Source organism: Alligator sinensis, unplaced genomic scaffold (genome assembly GCF_000455745.1).
Source record: "Alligator sinensis unplaced genomic scaffold, ASM45574v1 scaffold87_1, whole genome shotgun sequence".
In the NCBI taxonomy this organism is placed as follows: Eukaryota; Metazoa; Chordata; order Crocodylia; family Alligatoridae; genus Alligator; species Alligator sinensis.
In genome coordinates this window covers 694,847-714,004 of record NW_005841929.1, presented here as the reverse complement: position 1 = coordinate 714,004, position 19,158 = coordinate 694,847, and the positions used below count along the sequence as shown (strand labels likewise).

General features: G+C 42.1%; 2 protein-coding genes across 4 annotated transcripts in view; both read left to right on the top strand.

The window, feature by feature from the left end:
• The first annotated feature begins 329 nt into the window (after positions 1 to 329).
• Positions 330 to 11,764, top strand: LOC102374632 (tubulin alpha-8 chain). 3 transcript variants are annotated; one of them, XM_006019431.2, is made up of 5 exons: positions 330 to 643; positions 5,526 to 5,748; positions 6,477 to 6,625; positions 7,267 to 7,947; positions 9,054 to 11,764. In XM_006019431.2, exons 1-5 carry the CDS (start codon positions 641 to 643, stop codon positions 9,345 to 9,347), a joined length of 1,350 nt encoding a protein of 449 aa, XP_006019493.1. In that variant the 5' UTR covers positions 330 to 640; the 3' UTR covers positions 9,348 to 11,764. The 3 variants fall into 3 exon arrangements, with proteins under 3 accessions (XP_006019493.1, XP_006019492.1, XP_025054576.1); XM_006019430.2 differs by lacking the exon at positions 330 to 643 and adding an exon at positions 1,073 to 1,207; XM_025198791.1 differs by lacking the exon at positions 330 to 643 and adding an exon at positions 4,954 to 5,092.
• A 116-nt stretch (positions 11,765 to 11,880) lies between these two features.
• The window catches only part of USP18 (ubiquitin specific peptidase 18), a 25,354-nt gene continuing 18,076 nt past the window's right edge, over positions 11,881 to 19,158 (top strand). The window contains exon 1 of the mRNA XM_014517894.2: positions 11,881 to 14,009. The gene's annotated coding sequence lies outside the window, so the exon portion shown is untranslated. The remainder of the gene's footprint in view (positions 14,010 to 19,158) is intronic.

The window sequence follows — 19,158 nt, the reverse complement described above, 5'->3', positions numbered from 1 at the left end:
ATCATGTCTATAGTAATAGTACAATCCTACTTCAAAATAAAAAGGCAATCCCCTCCAACCATCTACAAACAATTAATTGAATTAAGCAAAGATATACCAGTAGCTAAATGCTGGTTACCAATGGACAGTACAATATCCCAGTACTAATTTGTGTAAGGTGAATTTACCCTAAATAATAAGAAATGTACATTTTGTACTGTAATAGCTAAATGTGCACAATGTGATTCTAAGAAAAGGAGAGAACAGACTGTTCAGATTCTGAGGAGTTAACTGTGTTATACTCCTTGTAATGTGAGCTCTGAGTCTGAGATAAGTTTCCTGTTTTCAACTTTCAGCCTGGAGTACAGGCAGCAGACAATAAAGCAGTCACTGGATGTAAGTACTTCTACATGTGCATATAGCCATTCAGCTATTCTTTTGCTATAAGCACTGCAACAAGAAGCCAGTTCTCTTCTTGTTCAGTTAAACCAGCTGGATTCTGACTTGAATATTTCACAGCTGTACTGTGGTCCCAGGTACTGACATATGCACAGAGAAGCAATAAAATAAATTAGGCTATGCAAGGGGAGTCAGATGAAAGCAAGGACACAGAAGAAGCTATAGAAAGAACTGGACAAGTGCAGTGGTATAATACACCAGAATGGTAATTATACTTATTCTTCATCTCTTTATTTCCTGCTCTGTTTGTATTTCACATTCCTTTGTTTTCTCCACTTTCTGTAGTGGAGCCTGGGAAAAATTCTTGTGCATATATAAAGGCTACTGGTGAGAGAATATGAATACGTGAATTGTATATAGGTACAGAGGGCCTGAATTTAATCTTGCATGTATCCAAGCGGTCAAAGAATCTGCAATATATGCTGAATTGGGTTATGCTCCGATTTTATATGTCTGTAGGGAGGAGTGGTGAAAGTGTATGGAATTTGTAGTGTACTGAATATTGGGAATAGGGATGAACTGTGTGTGTGTGTGTGTGTGTGGGGAAGTAGGTATAGGAGTTAGTGATGTAAATGGGAAGAGGTGTGGAGATTGTGACCTACTCCCCACCCTGCACTATGACACTGATGAGTAGCAGCAGGTGTTTGGTGTATGGCCCAGGCTCCCCCCACTACTTTACAGTTCAGAGTCACACAACAGCAGAGAAAGTTGTATCAAAAACTGCTATTGCTGACCAAGAAGGGAAGTGAACACCACTGGAGGCATTATGGTAAGTGGGACCATGGGAATGCCACCCTTATACAGGGCATAGGAGGATTTGTGGGGGAGGAAGAAGAAAGGAGTCAGGGAAATCTGCCATGTGTCCTATTGTGGAGCCTGATGAGAAGCAAAAGGTTTAGCTTGCTTTCACTTTCAGAGTCTAGATTCAGCTGGTAGATTCAATCAGGTACTGATGCAGGTGAACTGAGTTGAGAATACCTTGTTGGTGACTAGGTGCTCTTGGCCCAGCCTTTACAACAGAGTAGCCCATTTGTTGCCAAGTGAGTGCTTTTATTCCTGGCTTTTGATTCTACTTCATTCCCCAAGTGGAAGATTGAAACCCTTAAACCTGGGAGGTTGCTTAACAGAGCATTCCTCTTACTTGTAAAACAGACAACCAGAGAAGAAGAAAATCCAAAGTAGACCAAACCCTTCCTATCAAACCCCTCTAATCCCTCACAAAATCCATGCTGGGAAAGCTCATTCTGAACACACAAAAATACCAGCATATCCCATATGATATGAAAGGGCCACAACAGTAGTTTTGTATCTGTGGACCTCCTCTGTAGACAGTCAGAGAATTCGTAACTTCAGCAATCAATGGCAATGAAACAAAAATAAAAATACAGAAATTTTCATCTAGGTAGGGAAATATATTTTTAGATGATACTGTCAATAAGAAACCAGTACGAGGGTGGAACAGTTCACTAGGGTTGTGATTTTGGACTCTGTTCTCTTAAGAGTTGTGAGCAGTCTCCAATCACCACAGATCCAAGAAAGTTTCAAGGATGCCCACAGGCCCTGTTATGACATCAGCCTTTTGCCAGTCATTAGTTGTTTGTGTCATAGAGCCCTGATCTCATTGATACATCACAAAGTAAAAGGAGAAACTCCTGCTATTAAATACAAAGATCAAGTGAGATTCAGAATGTGTCAAATGCAGGCTGGGAAAATTATAGCACACCATATTTTTCTTCAATGGAATTCTAATTAAGTCAGTGGAGTTACAATCAGAATGATCTGTTCAGTGCCTTTTGCTTGTAGTTCTGAAACTTAAGTTTAGTAGCATATGGATAATATAGCATTTCACATCATTTGTAGCTTCCTACTAGAAAACTCAAAAGAAGTCACTTTAGAAATGTAGTTGAAATAGTCACAAAAGTCAGTGTTTTGTTAAATTAGTGTAACCCTTATCGGCATCATGTGAATCTCTATTCACTGAACGCACACACACACACACACACACACACACACACACATGTTCCTGGCTTGGCTTTGTGGGTGTTGACATGCACATATGTGTGCATGCATGTGAGAGAAAGAAAATACGGCATTTCATCTTTAGGAATTTCTGGTAGATTCATTATTAACTCTTGGGGGCCTTCTTATAGATGCAGCTGAAAAACCCATTTCAACCTGGCTATTACTCTAGAGGGCTTTATTTTGGTCCTGAGAACTATGTCATTCCCTAGTTCATTCCTATTACTGGTACAGAACTAGTGCTCTCTCTGGATCTAGAATGCTCCCTTCACTAGCAGTCACACTAACACAGCTTCCCCGTCTACTTAGGCAAACCTAACCGCACACAGAGGTGCAGAGGTGCCAAGTATGTGGGGGCCTCCTGGCGCCCCTCGGGAAGAGGGCTGTTTCCTGAAATCTGTAAAACTTTTCACATGTCCATCATCTTGCCCCTCCCTCCCTCCAGCAAAAATAAAAGTCAGCACCTATGGCTCTTGGTTTGCTACATAGCATACTGTTCAGAAATAGCAATGCAGATACATTCAGAAGATTAAAAGCCATCCCAGTATAGTTAAAAACTAAGTTAAATTGTGCTTAATTTTTTGCTAACATTACTGCTTCTGATTTTATAAAAGAGCATTTTAGAGGGAGAGCTTGATCCAAAGCTCATTGTAGCAGATAGGAGTTTTTCCATTGGCTTCTATGGGCTTTGGATCAGCAGCATAGTTGATAAGAGCAAATGTGAGACTCAGGCTACTAGAGAAGGAATGTGAAATATGAGTTTTGAGTAGGCTCAAGATTTAAATGTCTTAGAGAGGTCTGTTTACTCTATCTGGCACTCTAAGTCAAGTCCAGTCTCTTCAATATTAAAGACACAGTGACCTATTTTGAAGCTGTTATTTTGAAAACCCTGCTTTCAAAACCTTGTTCAATTTTTTTTTTGTTCTCTCCACCCTGGCAGTTAGAGCATTTCAAAACTGTAGCTAGTCTGGGAGGGGGAGGGAGGCAGGGGGAAAGAATGGGAGTAGATGCATCTCCCTGTTGATGAGAGTCATCAGAGCTGGCCAGCTCCAAGGGCAGAACTAAGAAGTTCACATTAAATAGACAGCATATCAAATCAGTGGGACTTAAGGCCTGAACTAAGAGGGAAGGAAGAGATCTGTGGTCTTTGTTAATCCTAAATTAAATCCTCAAATTTTAAATCTCTGGATCAATACCCCACTCATTTGAGTCTGAGGAAATAGAAAGGTTCAGACAGTATCCATCTGTTAATGTGAGGGAGAGAGCAGAGGGGCTCCTCAGGTTCCAGAGACAATGCCCAGCTTCTAAATGTGGTTCTGCTCTGAATGCTATTCTGTGTGCGTGTCTACATGTGCATTTACACTGGCATTACACTGGCAAGTAAATTATGGCACAGTAGGTGGGAATAGGCTGGTGTCTACACATGCAGTCATTTAGATGTATTAATACTGTGTGTAGACTAACTCGGGACTAAAGTTAGTCCTAAATCAGTCCATACACACAGTGTTACTGCGCAGTAAGGCATCTACATGTATGTTACTGTGCAGTAACTAATTGGGCATAAGTACGGTATAAGTACAGGTCGGCATAAGTACAGGTATGCACGTATAGACTTAAACCCGTACTGTGTAGTTATTTTGGCTACTGTGCAGTAAATGTGCACATGTAGGCATGCTCTGTGAAAACTTTGTTATGGGATTATCATGCTTCATGTGTCTATGAATCCAATGTGCTCAGTTTACAAGGGAAGAGATTCATTTTCAGTAGACACACACTGAAGTATTTATTTTGTGACATCATCAGTAATTAAAAATCTCCATGGCCAGAATATACTACCAGTGACACCTAAATAACTCTCCACAGTACATCTATACCTACATCACTATCAATGCAATTCTACCACCTTCAGATTAAACCCTCAGGCACACTGGTGCAACTCCATTGGTGGTAAAGGGCTAATACAAGTGTACCTGACAGCAGAATTTGGCTTGACGACTATTGCACGTGAACATGAAGGAAAGAATTGCCATTTAAACAATGCTGTAGCATTCAAGACCAGCTCAGAAGTGTTTGGTATATGCATCTATATTTGAACATATCAAAGCCAGCAGCAGGGCTTCCCCAGAGAGATATTTGAAATTCACACTTCTGTGTAATTCAAAGAGCTTCAGGGCAGACGTACTTATTTTGTTGAGGATGTAATTCGATGCTTTTATTTTTCACATTACTGTTCCCTAGCTAAAGGGCCTGGATGCCATGGTAATAACTATTCAAAATTATTTAAATATATAAGCGTATGCTCATATTATGTTGCAATAACATTGCTTGAGCAGCCATGCCTGCTCATGCAGGGTGTAAATACATGGGTGGGTAGGGGCTCTCAGGGAGAACTGTATCATATTAGATGAATCTCAAATAATTTTTGAAGGGAATGTATAGTTCCTAGAGCAGTTTTTTCCAGCTTCCCACATGGCCTGCCATAATAGGGTTAAGGAATCAGAAGACACTGCACTTCTCTTGGATTACATATAGTTGAAAAATACCACACAGCTGCGTCAGGTCTGCGCCAGGAACAAAAATAAATAGACCTGACACATGCTCCTCTTCTGGGGTCTGTCAGTCCATGTGAAGCAAGGTAACATTTTGTGTGCCTGCATATATTTTCCTGTTTGTATGTGCATAAACATATATAAGTGCATGCTTCTGCTACACATACACAAACACACACCTTCAAATGTGTACCTTCAAATATACACTTACCTTTTGAGAGAGATACTATTTATTCGTATGCATAAGTTCTACAGCAAAATACATAGTTTCCCATTAGTAAATAATATTTGGGACTCCTACTGCATACAGAAGACAGTGGGCAAGTCCTTGTTCCCTGGCTCTTCTGCACAGTGATTCTTGGGGTGCACATAGGATTAGAGAATTCAGACCAAATCAAGTTAGAAGTTGGTTTCAGATTTCTGCACAGTAATATTCTAGACATAAAGAATTTTTAGGAATGAGAAGGAGGTATGATATGCATTGGTTCTTCTGACCTTTCCTCTGTTCTCTCCCTATAGCGTGAGTGCATCTCCATTCACGTTGGTCAGGCAGGAGTTCAGATTGGCAACGCATGCTGGGAACTCTTCTGTCTGGAACACGGCATCCAGCCAGATGGCACCTTCAAGAATCCGTCCAACAAACCCAATTATGATGACTCCTTTACCACATTTTTCAGTGAAACAGTCACAGGAAAACATGTGCCACGAGCTGTCATGGTGGATTTGGAACCAACTGTAGTAGGTCAGTACAGAATTAGCTTGGAAAATGAAAAAGAACCTACTCTTCAGCTTTTCAGTATTGTGTTTCACTAGTCTCCAATATAGCACAGAGGCAATCACTTCTCTATCTTAGTCTATCGCTAGGGCATAAAATATTTCTGAGACTTTTAGTACCAAATTTTATTAGACTCCATTACCTTCATAGCTGGACCAAACTTTGATAATGGTAGATCAAGGGAGGCCCGTATTTAATAAATATGAGATGATCTGCGTACCTTCTCTTCGTCACTTTTATGTCTTGTATATAATGGCATTTTATTTTGTGGTCTGAATGCTGCATTCCTCCAATTCATATTGTAGAAAGGAGAATGAATGTTCTGAAGAGGTTTCCTGAGAATTTTCCATTCCCTTTTTTATGAGGAATCACCATTTCATTCAAAGCCCCTCTCTTTTATGATGGCTTGTCCTCCAGTTAGTACAGAAGCTTATTTTTTTCCACAAGTTCTTCCACAAATTGGCAGTGACACAACAAATTGATTGCAATAGAAAGTATCTATTTCTTCTTCCTCCAGTGGGTCCAGTACCTTCTCTTTGTGACACCACAGAGCTTTTTATCTGAAAGAGTGGTCTTTCATAATTTAAAGTATACAGCACTTCCATTTAGCATTCCTGTGTAGTATATTCAGCAGAACTGACTGCCATTGAAGCCTGCCTGCTTTAGGCTTCTCACAGTTTTACTTTTTTGGACAGATGAAGTGCGGGCTGGCACTTACCGACAGCTTTTCCATCCAGAACAGCTGATCACTGGAAAAGAGGATGCAGCTAATAACTATGCCCGTGGTCACTACACCATTGGCAAAGAAAGCATTGACAAGGTGCTTGATCGTATTCGTAAACTGGTAAGTGCCATTCCTTAAGAAATTATATTCAGGGGGAAAGGAACGAACAGAGATCTTATCTGGCACCAGGTAGTCTCATTGACTCAGAGTAGAGAGCTCACCCAGTTAGAGGGGTTTGGTCAATCATACCCCAGTTGATTGGATGATACTAGAGCAGGAGTCAGCAAGGTTTTCCAGTGGCAGGCAAGAATGACCCAGCGTGGGTCCAAAGTATACCCCTTCCCTCCCTGCCACTCTCCCGGTCATATCTTGCCCACAGACTATGGGTTTTCTGAACCTGCTTTAGAGAGAAAATCCATTTAAACAAGGTCTCCTACAATAAGAAACTGTAACCCTTATCACTTTATCACAGCCAGTATTGATACATCTTGGTGTCTAAGTGTATGGCTAGGTATTTGTTCATCCAGTGATTCGGTAAAACTAAACCTGAGAGATGTTAAATGCCTAAGATCATCTCCAGTCTGATGTATAGTTCCTCAGCTGGGTTGTTGAAGAGGGCATAGGACAGAGAGAGTCTTTTTTCAGGAAAGCTTTGCTGAACTGTGTGCTATGTATTGGGTACAAATGTTCCAGTTTCAGTCTCAGGATGGAGTCATGGGAGTCTCAGATTTAAACTGTATCTACTCTCTTTTCCTTTTCAGACTGATGCCTGCTCTGGGCTGCAGGGATTCCTGATTTTCCACAGCTTTGGTGGGGGCACAGGATCTGGATTTACTTCCTTGTTGATGGAACGGCTCTCCCTGGACTATGGCAAGAAATCCAAACTGGAGTTTGCCATCTATCCTGCCCCTCAAGTCTCTACTGCTGTAGTGGAGCCCTACAACTCCATCCTGACCACCCATACCACCCTGGAGCACTCAGATTGTGCCTTCATGGTGGACAATGAGGCCATCTATGACATCTGCCGCCGCAACCTGGACATTGAACGCCCCTCTTACACCAACCTTAACCGCCTCATCAGCCAGATAGTCTCCTCAATTACAGCCTCTCTGCGCTTTGACGGGGCCCTCAACGTGGATCTGACAGAGTTTCAGACCAACCTGGTACCCTACCCACGCATCCACTTTCCCCTGGTGACCTATGCACCCATCATCTCCTCTGAGAGGGCCTACCATGAGCAGCTGTCTGTAGCAGAAATCACCAGTTCCTGCTTTGAGCCCAACAACCAGATGGTGAAGTGTGATCCACGGCATGGGAAGTACATGGCCTGCTGCATGCTGTATCGGGGTGACGTGGTCCCCAAAGATGTCAATGTAGCTATTGCTGCCATCAAGACCAAGAGAACCATCCAGTTTGTGGACTGGTGTCCCACAGGCTTCAAGGTGAGGAAGGCAAAAGTGCACTGCCCTTTTTTTTTTTTTTTTACTAAAGATACATTGTGAAGTAGTCCAGACTACTGGTCTTTTGGTTCTGCTGGCCAGATGAGTGGCACAGAGCCTGTCCATGAGCTGAATCAGGCCCTGGGGCCTCGCACCACCCGCTCCTTGCTCCACATGTTGGGATTGAGCCCTGGGGCCCTGCACCACTCCACTGCTGCCAAACTTCCAGACCCATGGGGAGCCTGTGAGGTGTTGTGAGTTGGGTCTGGCACACAGACTGGGGTTGAGCACACCTGGTCTAGACTAATGTGTGGTTTCACTTCTCTGCTACTTACACTTGTGAGAGAAATGAATGGTTAGGAGTGTGTGTGTGTGTGTGTGTGTGTATAATCTGCAGTGTCTCTTTTGGAATTTGGATATTTTTGTTGATGCAGCCCCCTAAGCATCAGCTTGTTTGGCAGCCTAGGAAATGTCAACTCTAAAGGAAGTTTTAAACTAAAGAGGTGTTAAATTAGGAATTAAAATCTAAAGAAGCTGGTCAGACTGTCCCCTAAACTATCAATATAATTTTAAAAACAAATAGAATCCATCTTGTTAAATAAGACATGAATGTGATTTTTCGGTCATGAACCCCCACTGCTGGCTATTCAGCAGTACTGACAGACTAGATTTCCAGAGGCTAACAGCAGCAAATATGGAAAACTAATCTACATTTCTCAGGGGATGGGCCCTGATTTGAAAGTTTGTAGGTGGAACATATTTTCCTTATGGCTGGATACAACAATGTAATTCATGTTGAGCAGCAGTTGTGGGCATTAAACACTGAGAAGAATATAGATAATCTCAGTGACATTTAACTATAGAGTGCATGACCCCTCTTGGTTCCCTGTGCCCAGTTTAGTTGTTCTGCTTTGTTTTTTGTGGGTTATAGCTGAACAAGGAATAGTTGAATAAAGGGCAACTTATATGATATTTGACTTTACATAATTTCAGTACTCTGTTTTTAGCTTCACACCTGCCCCCTTTCCACCCACCTGTGATGTTTCTTGTTTTTATTGTCCTTTTCTTTAACTTTTGTTTTCTTTCCTCAACTTAATTCTTACCTCCAGGTTGGCATCAATTACCAGCCTCCCACTGTGGTTCCTGGAGGAGACCTGGCGCAGGTGCAGCGTGCAGTTTGCATGCTAAGCAACACCACAGCCATTGCTGAGGCCTGGGCAAGGCTGGACCACAAGTTTGACCTGATGTATGCCAAGAGGGCATTCGTGCACTGGTATGTTGGTGAAGGCATGGAGGAAGGGGAGTTTTCAGAGGCCCGAGAGGACTTGGCTGCACTGGAAAAGGACTACGAGGAAGTGGGAACTGACTCAGTTGAAGAAGAAAATGATGGGGAGGAATTTTAAAATACACTTTGTCCTTCACTTAGCATGGAATTGCCTCTGTGTTTCTCTATTGCATGTGTGTACTGTCCTGTCTGGCAACCTATGTTCATGTAAAATGTAGACAATGAAAATTAAAGGGCCAGTAAAGGTCTCCTCAAATCACAGGGAAATTATCTTTTGGAATATGACCACCTGAGCTGAATGCATTAACCCTACTCAATGCTTAAAGGAAAGCAGTTTAAGTTTTATTTATTGTCAATTCAGCTTGGGAGAAATGAGTTTCTTAGTCCCACTCAATTACCAGTTTAACCCACTGCATCTGTATTAAAATCACTATCATTCAGCCCCCAGGCTGAGTTATACAAATCTGTAAAATAATCATAGGGAAACACTGTAGATAGAACAAATTTGACTTATCCCTACCTTTTGTTGCTCGGGGTGCTGGGAGATGTGAAAACAGATAAATGAGCCCACCTTTGCTTCACAGTTTGGCTCTTTCTTCAGTCTGTATGTGAATGAGTGACCAACACGAGATGTGTCTGTTCTTTTGTTCTGTGGAACTTTCATTTCTGATAGAAATATGGAATTTTGTGCAGTTTTTGGAAATATTTGTCCTTTCTTGTGGCAGCAGTTTTTATTGGGCACAGGAACTCTAAAATTGTAGCATATAAAAGGAGATTTTCCCCCTTTGTGTTCCTGTGAAATTGTTGCAATTTGATAATTCCCTGATGTATGGAAAATTGTTTGCACCATCTTTCATGAGTTCTGAAGGTCCCAAAGTCTCTTACTCCATTTGAGTGGTTCTTCTCTCTTCTGCAATCCTTGCTCCATCCAGAAACAACTTGTGCTGCCTGTGGCATCCTTGATTTAATGGTGGATGATGCCATCTGAAAGTGGACAATCAATGCAATAATTTAAAAAGGCAAAATAATTTGAATAACGGTGAGCAAAGATCACAATGTATCACAGTATGTCAGTCAGTTCCAGTCATTATTGTCTACGAAAACTCCACAAACTTTTATCAAAAAGCCTCACCTGTACTCTACCTGTAGTTAAAAGTTCCCAGTGCAACATTATCTTACAGGTGTTGTACACTCTGCATGTTTTACATATTTAATTATATAAGTAGTAATATACTAAACATCATACTTAAGACGTAGTGTCTCAGTTTAGAAAAATGTCCCTCTTCAGGATAGATTTCATCAGGTGCTCTAAGTACACAGGTAATTATCAGTGATGCTATGGCAACTTAGGAACATGTTTAAGTGGTTTTCTAAATAGTACTGTCCTGAACTGGGGTCTGAACCAGTAACAGAAAATATTTAATGTAAAAGCATCTAAACTAATGCAATTGTTGCAAAGCTTAAGTTGTTCCATTGCTGGCTTTGTGATTTTAACTGTTAAATTCCTACTGTGTATTCCTGGAAGCATTCTGCATTGAATTTCTTTACTTGGATTCTTGTTTTGTAAGGAAACAGGAAAAATAGATAAATCAAAAAGAGAATATTTGACAAAAATATGGCAGTTCAAAGGTTTTTTTAGTTCTTGGAAAATTACAAAAATATCTGATTTTAGACAAATTTAATGGCTTTCTTCTGAAATGTGTGCACTTCTGAAAAAAATGGATGACAGTGCAGGAAACACTAAGAGTAAAGGTAAAACTACAGTGAAACCTCTGAAGCATACCCAGCAACCCAGCATCCTGCCAAGGTTTTTAACACTTTAGTTATATAGGAAAAGATTTCAAGACTGCTCAACTGTCATTTATTTTTCATGGGAATTGGGGGCACAGCTCATGTAGGTGCTTCTAAAAATCTTCCTCATTGTAGTTTAATATTATAATTATAATTATAGCTATTATAGTATATTCCTATTGCAGGGGCATTTGAGGATCACGGTCTCATTGTTGCAGGCACTGTATAAATAGATAACACTTAAGCAATCCCTGCCTTAGAAAAAATACATTCTACAATTATTTTAGTCCCTCCCCTCTATCACAGAGGTTCTTATGTGGGGAATGCAGTCTTTAATATGAGGCTGGGCAGCATCTGTTGGTGTCCCTTCTGTGGCGGCGAGGCATCACCACAGGCTCCCGAAGGGGAGAGAGTGAACCCTGAGGGCCCCATACCCCAGGAGCAGGCCCCCAGCAGAGCTAACTTACCTCCCGCAGGGCAGCCAGAGCAGGAGCCATCATGGCAATCATGATTAGCACATCCTGCCACCCAACCCCCAAGTAGTTTTCTAGATCTGAATTTCAGCTTTCAGTTCTCATAATACACTGGTGGATGACTTGCTTGTTTAAAATGTGTCCTTAGCAGATACAATTAATTTTAACTTCTCAGGTTCTGTGCATGTTGTCCTAGCACAGTGGTTCTCAACCTTTTTTGTACCAAGACCCATTTGTAAACATTGACGGCCAGTCCTGACTCAATGCCCCCCACTCCCCCTCACCTCCCAGTGTGTGGAGCAGGGGTGGGTGTGTGGGGCAGAGGTAGCCGCTTGCAGGTTGGAACTCTGACAGCCTGCAAGGGGAAAGCCATGGTTTCCCAAATTTTCCTCCTTTAAAGGAGAATTCATTTTTAAAGGTTGTTTGCAACCCTTTCATATAGTCTTGTGACCCACTTTTGGGTCATGACCCACAGGTTGAGAAATGCTGTCCTAGCAGACATCTTTGGAGACTTGGGTGGGAGAAGGCAAGTCAAGAAAAAGAAAAAATGCATCTTCTTGTTTGGCTTTTCCCTGGATTAACAGGCAGAGGGTAGATGGTATTCAAAGACAAGCAGCATTTTTTTCGCATGCCTGGGAATTTCATCACTTGGATGGCACCTTGCCCATCATTCATGATGGAAAAAAATTGTAAAATATGGCTGATTGAAAAGGTCTTCCTCAGAAATGAAATAAAGCTTAGGATGCAGGCACAAATATCCAAGGGCACCCAACCCTATTTTCAAGCTCTGGAGTGAAGCTGAATCAGAATATTGTTCGGTCCCATGCGCAATTCATTACATTAACAAGCTCATCTAACCTTATTCCAACCCGGCTGTTGGTCCAATAAAAACTATCACCCCCCCCCCATAAAAATCCTTGCCTCTCATAATATCATTAGACAATATCTTAATAAAAGAGGAAGCACTGCAGCACAGAAATGACTCCTCTGATTGATCCCTTTCCTAATACCATATACTTTCTAATATAGAATGCCTGTGCAATTTATCCTGTACTTTTGACCACTATCAAATGTATGTTTGTGACATACATTTGTATTTTTGTAGGCAGTGTATCCTTCTGAGACATAATGGGCATGTCTACACATTTTCATTAATGCATGATAATTACATAGTAGCGCAAATTAACTTTTTTTTGGTGACACAATGCTTATTGGACTAAGTCTACTGTGCTTTAGTGAAAGCAAATGCTTTTTTTGTGATGCTTAATGCTCATTGGACTAATCTACTGTGCATTAGTGCATTAGCACAGTTTTTACCAGCTGCGCTAATGCACAGTACAATAAGTCTGGGCATTGCCAAAACACTTTCCCAAATAAACACCTCGTCTCCCGCCCAACAATGCAACAACCAGGCTTCAACCTTCCACAGAGCATGTGGACAGCCCTTAATAGGATATGCACTGGATGTGGCCGGTGTGGCCACCTGATGTACAAGTGGCACCTAAAAGCCTCGCCTGGCTGCAATGGTGGGAACCCTGACCGAACCATGGAGCACATCACAACATCCTGCCCCAGATACAACTTTGAGAGTGACATCCTGGAGTTACACTTGCTTTCCTGCAGGGCATCGGTCTGGTTGGGGAATTTGGAATGAAAACTGTGACGAAACGTCTTGCTTCTAAAGCCATATGAACAGTGCTGGAGCAACAAAGCTTGGCGCCTGGGGCAAAGTCTGCAGTGGCAGTCTGCCCTTGCCCTGATGCAGGGGGCAAATGCCCCCCATGCTTGCCCAGGAGTGCATGCAGCAGTGGGAGCCACCCCCATCCCCGCGTCCCCGAAACGAGCCACTCGCGGCACTGTCCCATGCCCCACCTTGGCTGGGCAGCACATGTTGGTGCCCCTTCGCTTTGGTGCCCGGGGCAGTTGCCATGCTTGCCCTCCCTTGCTATGGCACTGCATATGAAAGAAATGAGTGTAGACATGCACCTTATTTCTAACCCCCCAGCTTTTAGTGCTCACCTGTTTTTACAATACATCTGCTTGTCACACAAAGGGTTGCCTTCACCCCCTCTCCCTCAGATGTGACTCCCCCCCGTCCCCAGGGCTATTTCTAGTCCACCCGGACAGGGATTTTCAGCCATCAGTGACTTAATTTTGAGCCCGGCATACGCTTGGCTGACTCTGACCCTCTGGCTCTCTGTGCTGCCCTTCTCTCCGAGAGAGAGCCGAGGGTGTGCATGCAGGCTCTTGGCTGTGCTCTGCGGTGCCTGCTCAGCCCTGCCACGTTTCCACCCAGCGGCTGCAGAGGGAGAAGCGGGCTCTCCTGCAGCTAAGTTTCACTTTCTATCCTCCCCAGCTGGGCAGCGGGAAATCAAAACTGAACGCGAGTTGGGGCTGTGCTGCTCAGGGGCGACGCAGCGCCGGTCCGGGTAGAGCAAGCGAGCCCTGCCCATGAGCACAGGTCCCGGCGGCGGCGGCGCGGCGCGGAGCGGAGCAGAGCAGAGCGACCACCCCCCGTAAGTACCGCGCCTCGGCCCTCTGCACCGGGCAGCGGAGCACTGCAACCAGGTGTGCGGGGTGTCGGGAGAAAGACCGCAGGCAGACGAGGCTCTTGGGGTAAAACCCAGATTTTTTTTATTAGACCAAATAAAAGCCAAGTCAAATTTGATTAGACCAACCAAAATCTTTTTGTATGCAGTCTCTAATGAGGCATCAATGAATTTAGAGTGTTATAACTTTCCTTGGGTAAATACGATATCTTGTGTTAGACCCACTGAAGTTTTAGTTGGTCTAATACAAGGAATCGGATTTACCTTAAGAAAGTGATAATCTACATTCATTTAAAAAATCATAAAATTTTAGTTGGTTTAAGAAAAGATACCAGCTTTGAAACCTTGTCTAACTTTATCCCAAAGTTTGTAGCCGTGTCGGTCTCAAGACATAGGCAGACAAGGTTCTTTGGGTAAATCCGATATCTTTTCTTAGACCAATTAAAATTTTAATAAAATAAAATGGACTAATACAATTTTAGTTGGTCTGATAAAAGATATCAAATTTGAAACCTTATCTAATTTTATCCCAAAGGCTGTAGCTGTGCCCGTCTAAGAACATAGGCAGACAGAGGTCTTTGGGTAAATCCGATATCTTTTATTGATCTTTAGTTAAAAGATAACTTCTATTAGATCAATTAAAGTTTTATCGGATTTACCCAAAGAAAGTGATAACATTTTAAATTAATAAAAAAATCATAAAATTTTAGTTGGTCTAATAATAGATATTGGATTTACCCAAAGAACCTTGTCCACCTATATCCTTAGACTGACACGGCTACAACCTACACCCCAAAACATGTAGGATAAAGATCAGGCATGAGAAGGACCTGGCAACTTAACCTCCCCAACTGCCTGCAGAGCATGTCTTCCATAGGTAACATCTTTTATTGGACCTGCGTAGCTGGGATACAGTTAAACAAATGTGAGCTTTTGAAACCTTGTCTAACTTTATCCCAACTACACAGTTTGTTGAATAAAAGATGTCACCTTAAGAAATCCTTGCCTTTTGCATGGTATTTTTTTAAAGTCTTATGCAGCACTATATAGAATGATTTTTTAAAATTATCATTCTTATATATGGTTTCCCTGCTCTCTCTAAGAGAAATGTGTGACGTTGCATGTACCATTATAGGGCTATTGCATTTATTATCCTATTATAAGGAAAATTCTTAACCTGATCCTGAGAAAATTCTGATCCTGAACTGATTCTGAGAAAAACCATAAGGATTTTAATGCCATTACCAGCATCTTTTCCCCATCTCTGTTCCCAGGGAAAAAATGTCCTTATCTGGTTTTAGTGGGGTCCCTTGTCAGAGACCCATCCAAGCCTATCAGGCTAGTGTGGTCAAAGTATGCAAGGTTTTAAAGCAGCTCAAAAGGGAGTGACATACCTGGTATCATAACTGGCTTCCCTTGATTCCCTAGACCTAAATGACTACCATCCCCTTTACAGCTGGATTGAATATCCGTGGGAGGAGGGGTGGGGGAATGGCATGAGTCCAGAGTAGGACTGGACTCACAGCTCTGGAGAAATAGTGTAATGCCTTAACTGCTTTTTGACAGACAAATTTCTTTGGGTAAATGTGATTTATTTTATTAAACCAACTAAACAGTTGGAAAAAATGTTCTTTACAAACTTTTGGGCACAACCACCATTCTTCAGGCATAGGGAGAGTCTGCTGGTGTTTGTGTACTCTCCTGGGTGGAACAGAAGCTTAACTGCTCTTCTGCACCCCACTCCCAAGCTTTCTAGGACAAAGTCTTTGTGAACCAAGTGGGACCCTTAGGGATCTGCTACAAAATCTGTTTTTAAAATATTCAGAGAATTGTGAAAAAAGGGAAGAAAACTTTTCTACTGATTTCTAAATACTCCGCTGGAAAGCAAAGGTACTGTATTAAAATATGATGTAAAATCTTAAAGTTTCTATGTTGTCTGAAAAAATGTAACCTGATAATTTAGCAATAATGCATTTTTTAGATTAAGTAGCTCTTAATTTAAGTGCTCATAACACATGATGGGAGGGCTGCAACTAATTCTTTTCTTTCCCTTTTTGGTTTGGTGGCCAAACTGGAAAAATATGAGTTTGGTCCAAAACTCTTCATCGCTCTCAAGCTTTTCTCGGTTCCTACTATTGTTATAACTGCCCTGTATCTAACCTCTGTTCTGTCTTTTTCTTGAAGGCTCACTCTATAACCCGTTAAAAAAATCCTTTTCACCTACCCAAGTCTTCTTGTTCTGACTGGCCTGTTGTTCTCCTCCTCCTCTTTCCATAAATTGTGATTGCCCCCCTCAAATCATTCCATTTCTTTTCTGTCTCTATCTAGCTCTCCCCCCAACCCCAAGGTGGCTGTTGAATAGGCAATACTTTTTGATTGAAAAAATTAACTCCATTCACAACAAAATGTCTCTGCATGCTATACAGTTTAATATAAGTTGTTCTACACTTTTTACTGTTATTTCTGATAACATTATATAAGGTACTAAAATATTCACTGAATCCTAGAAAGCAAGAGAGATATAGGTTGGTGATTGGGGCACACACACAGCTCCCTGGCACTGCTCCAATAACTATTTATGTATTTAGTACAAAATAGAACAGCAAAAATTGAGAGCACCCTTCACCCTTCTTCCACCTACTTACAGACCAGAATCCCCTGCAGTGTAGTCACTGGCCACTTTTCTTAGAAGGAAGGTGATTCAGATTCAAAATATGGTAAGTTCTGACTGTGCAGAAGCAGAAACAGCCTAGTCATCTCACATCCTAGTTTGTGGCTTAACCACTGGGCTAGCTGGTAAAAAAGGGAACCACCTCCTTGTCAGGCAGTTTTATGAATCTGATTTTTTTTCCCAGTTGAAACTACCTGGTGAATTCAACACTATTTAGCAAATTTAAATTAGCCAGATAGCTTTAGGATAACCACAGCCACTTTTTTTTATGCATTGAAAAAGTTTGACTTTTTTAGAAATTGTCTGGTTTGCTAATGCACTATATGCATTATAGACTAATAATATAAGACTAATATAAGACTAATAAGATATATTAGACATATATAGACATATAAGACTAATGCACTATAAAAGGCACACCGGAAATCTATCAAAGACAGAAATACCCAGTTAACTGTGGGGGCACATTCCTCACAAGAAAACCACTCTCTCTCCAATCTCTCAGTCCTGATCCTCAAAGGAAACTTACAAAACACTTCCCAGAGACGAGCCTATGAACTCCACTTCATCAGTCCCCTGGATACTAAAAATCGTGGACTGAATATAGACATTGGATTTATGACGCATTATAACCTGCCTGATACCTTACTCCCCAGGTATCTCTCCACTATTCATCCCCCTTCTCTCTCCTTCCCTCCCCCCCACCCCTCCAGCCTGTCTCTCACCCATTGACTCCTCAGTCTACATTTTCACGGACTACCTGTCTTGTATGCATACCAGCCCAGCCTCTGGCTTCTTTACTTTTCATTCCATCCAGGAAGAGCACACACCAACTGCAGAAACTTCCTTAGCCTGGCGAAAGGTTTTTGAACCCAAAAGTTTGCTTAATAATTGTTTTTCTAACTATTTAAGTTGGTCTAATAAAAGATATCAGATTCGCCCAGAGAACCTTGTCTGCCTATAAAAGGAGACATTTAGCCACTTATCCTAAAAATTTCCCCATCTCTTTATAGATTACAACCAGGTTTGCCTGTATTTTAGAAGGTTAAAGGTGTCAGTTACTGTAGAAACTGCAGTTTTCTCTCTTTCTTTTCTGATTCAGCCTCTGTTTTTTTAAGTGTTGCCCTGTTCTCCTCTGTCCTCTCTAGCATTCCTTCCCTTCAGTATTCTTTCTCACTTTTGATCTCTCTGACACCTCCCCTCTATTAATCCTTTTACTTTGTCTGCCTTCCCTTTTCTCAGCACCTTTCAGTCTTTTTTTTATTTCCTCTTCTCTTCTATAACCAATTAAAAATACTTTTCACCTGCCCAAATCTTCTGGTTCTGACTGGCCTGAAGTTCTGGTCCTCTTTTTTCATAAACTGTAATTGCTTCCACAAATTTTCTCCGCCTTATTTTTGTCTCTATTTAGCTCTCCCCCTTACCCTCTCCCATGTGGGCTGTTGAATAGGAAATGTTGCTTGCTTCCTGGTCCCTGTGCCTGTCTCAGCTAAGACTTTGTGGGTGTGTCTACACAAGCTATTAATGTGCTTTAAGATGACTGGGTGTGTCTGCATATTAATTAATTCACCATAATCACGGCGCGTTACATTTAGTACTTCTAATAACAGGTAGTACCTTAATGTACTGTAATCAGCATTGCTGGACAGTAGCGCCAGGGCATGTTTTTTTTGTGATGCTAATGTGCAGTAGGGCTGTGCAAAACGGCACTGTTCCATTTTGACTTCAGTTTCGAGGTTTGGATGGAACAGTGTTTTGTTTCAAATTTGATTTTGAGTCGAAACAGCTGTTCCATTTCACTTTGTCGAAACAGTGAGGCTGTTTCGATGCTGTTTCAACGTTTTGCCCGACCATCTGGCTGGGGAAAGGAACTTCCCATCCCCAGCCTGATTTAGCGTGGGGGATGGGAACTCAGCCCAGCTGGGGAGGGGCTGGGAAGGGGAACTGAGCAGTTGGCTCAGTTTCTTTCCCCAGCCTGATTGCAGTGCAGGGAAGCCTGCACTGTGATTGGCTTCCCGCCGCCCGGCGCTGGGAGACGGGGAGAGCCAGGGCTGTGCTCCAGGCTGCTGCTGGAGGCACAGCTCTGGTTCTCTCCTGTCTCCCACCACCTTGCTGCTGGCTACTTTGAAACTTTTGAAACATTTCAACTAACCTTGTTTTGTTTCGGGGCTGTTTCGAAGCCCTTTGTTTTGAGCTCAAAATGAGTCGAAACAGTGTCAAATTGAAACAGCTGGTGAAATTTTGCACAGCCCTAATGTGCAGTAGGCTAATTCTACTGCACATTAGTGCATTGGCACAATTTTTGCCTGCCGGGCTATTGTGCAGTAGAATTAATCTAGTGTGGATTTACTGTGTTGTGTAAATGCTCCCACTGCACAGTAAAATAAGGTACAGTAAGCTTTCCGCAGGAGCATGTCTATACATGGACCTGTTGGGAACAAATTT

What these genes read in the sequence shown, in the direction of transcription:
- LOC102374632 (XM_006019431.2), top strand. An exon ending in TTGATCGTATTCGTAAACTG is followed by an intron (nt 6,626 to 7,266) that starts GTAAGTGCCATT and finishes TTTCCTTTTCAG; the next exon opens with ACTGATGCCTGCTCTGGGCT. An exon ending in GGTGTCCCACAGGCTTCAAG is followed by an intron (nt 7,948 to 9,053) that starts GTGAGGAAGGCA and finishes TCTTACCTCCAG; the next exon opens with GTTGGCATCAATTACCAGCC.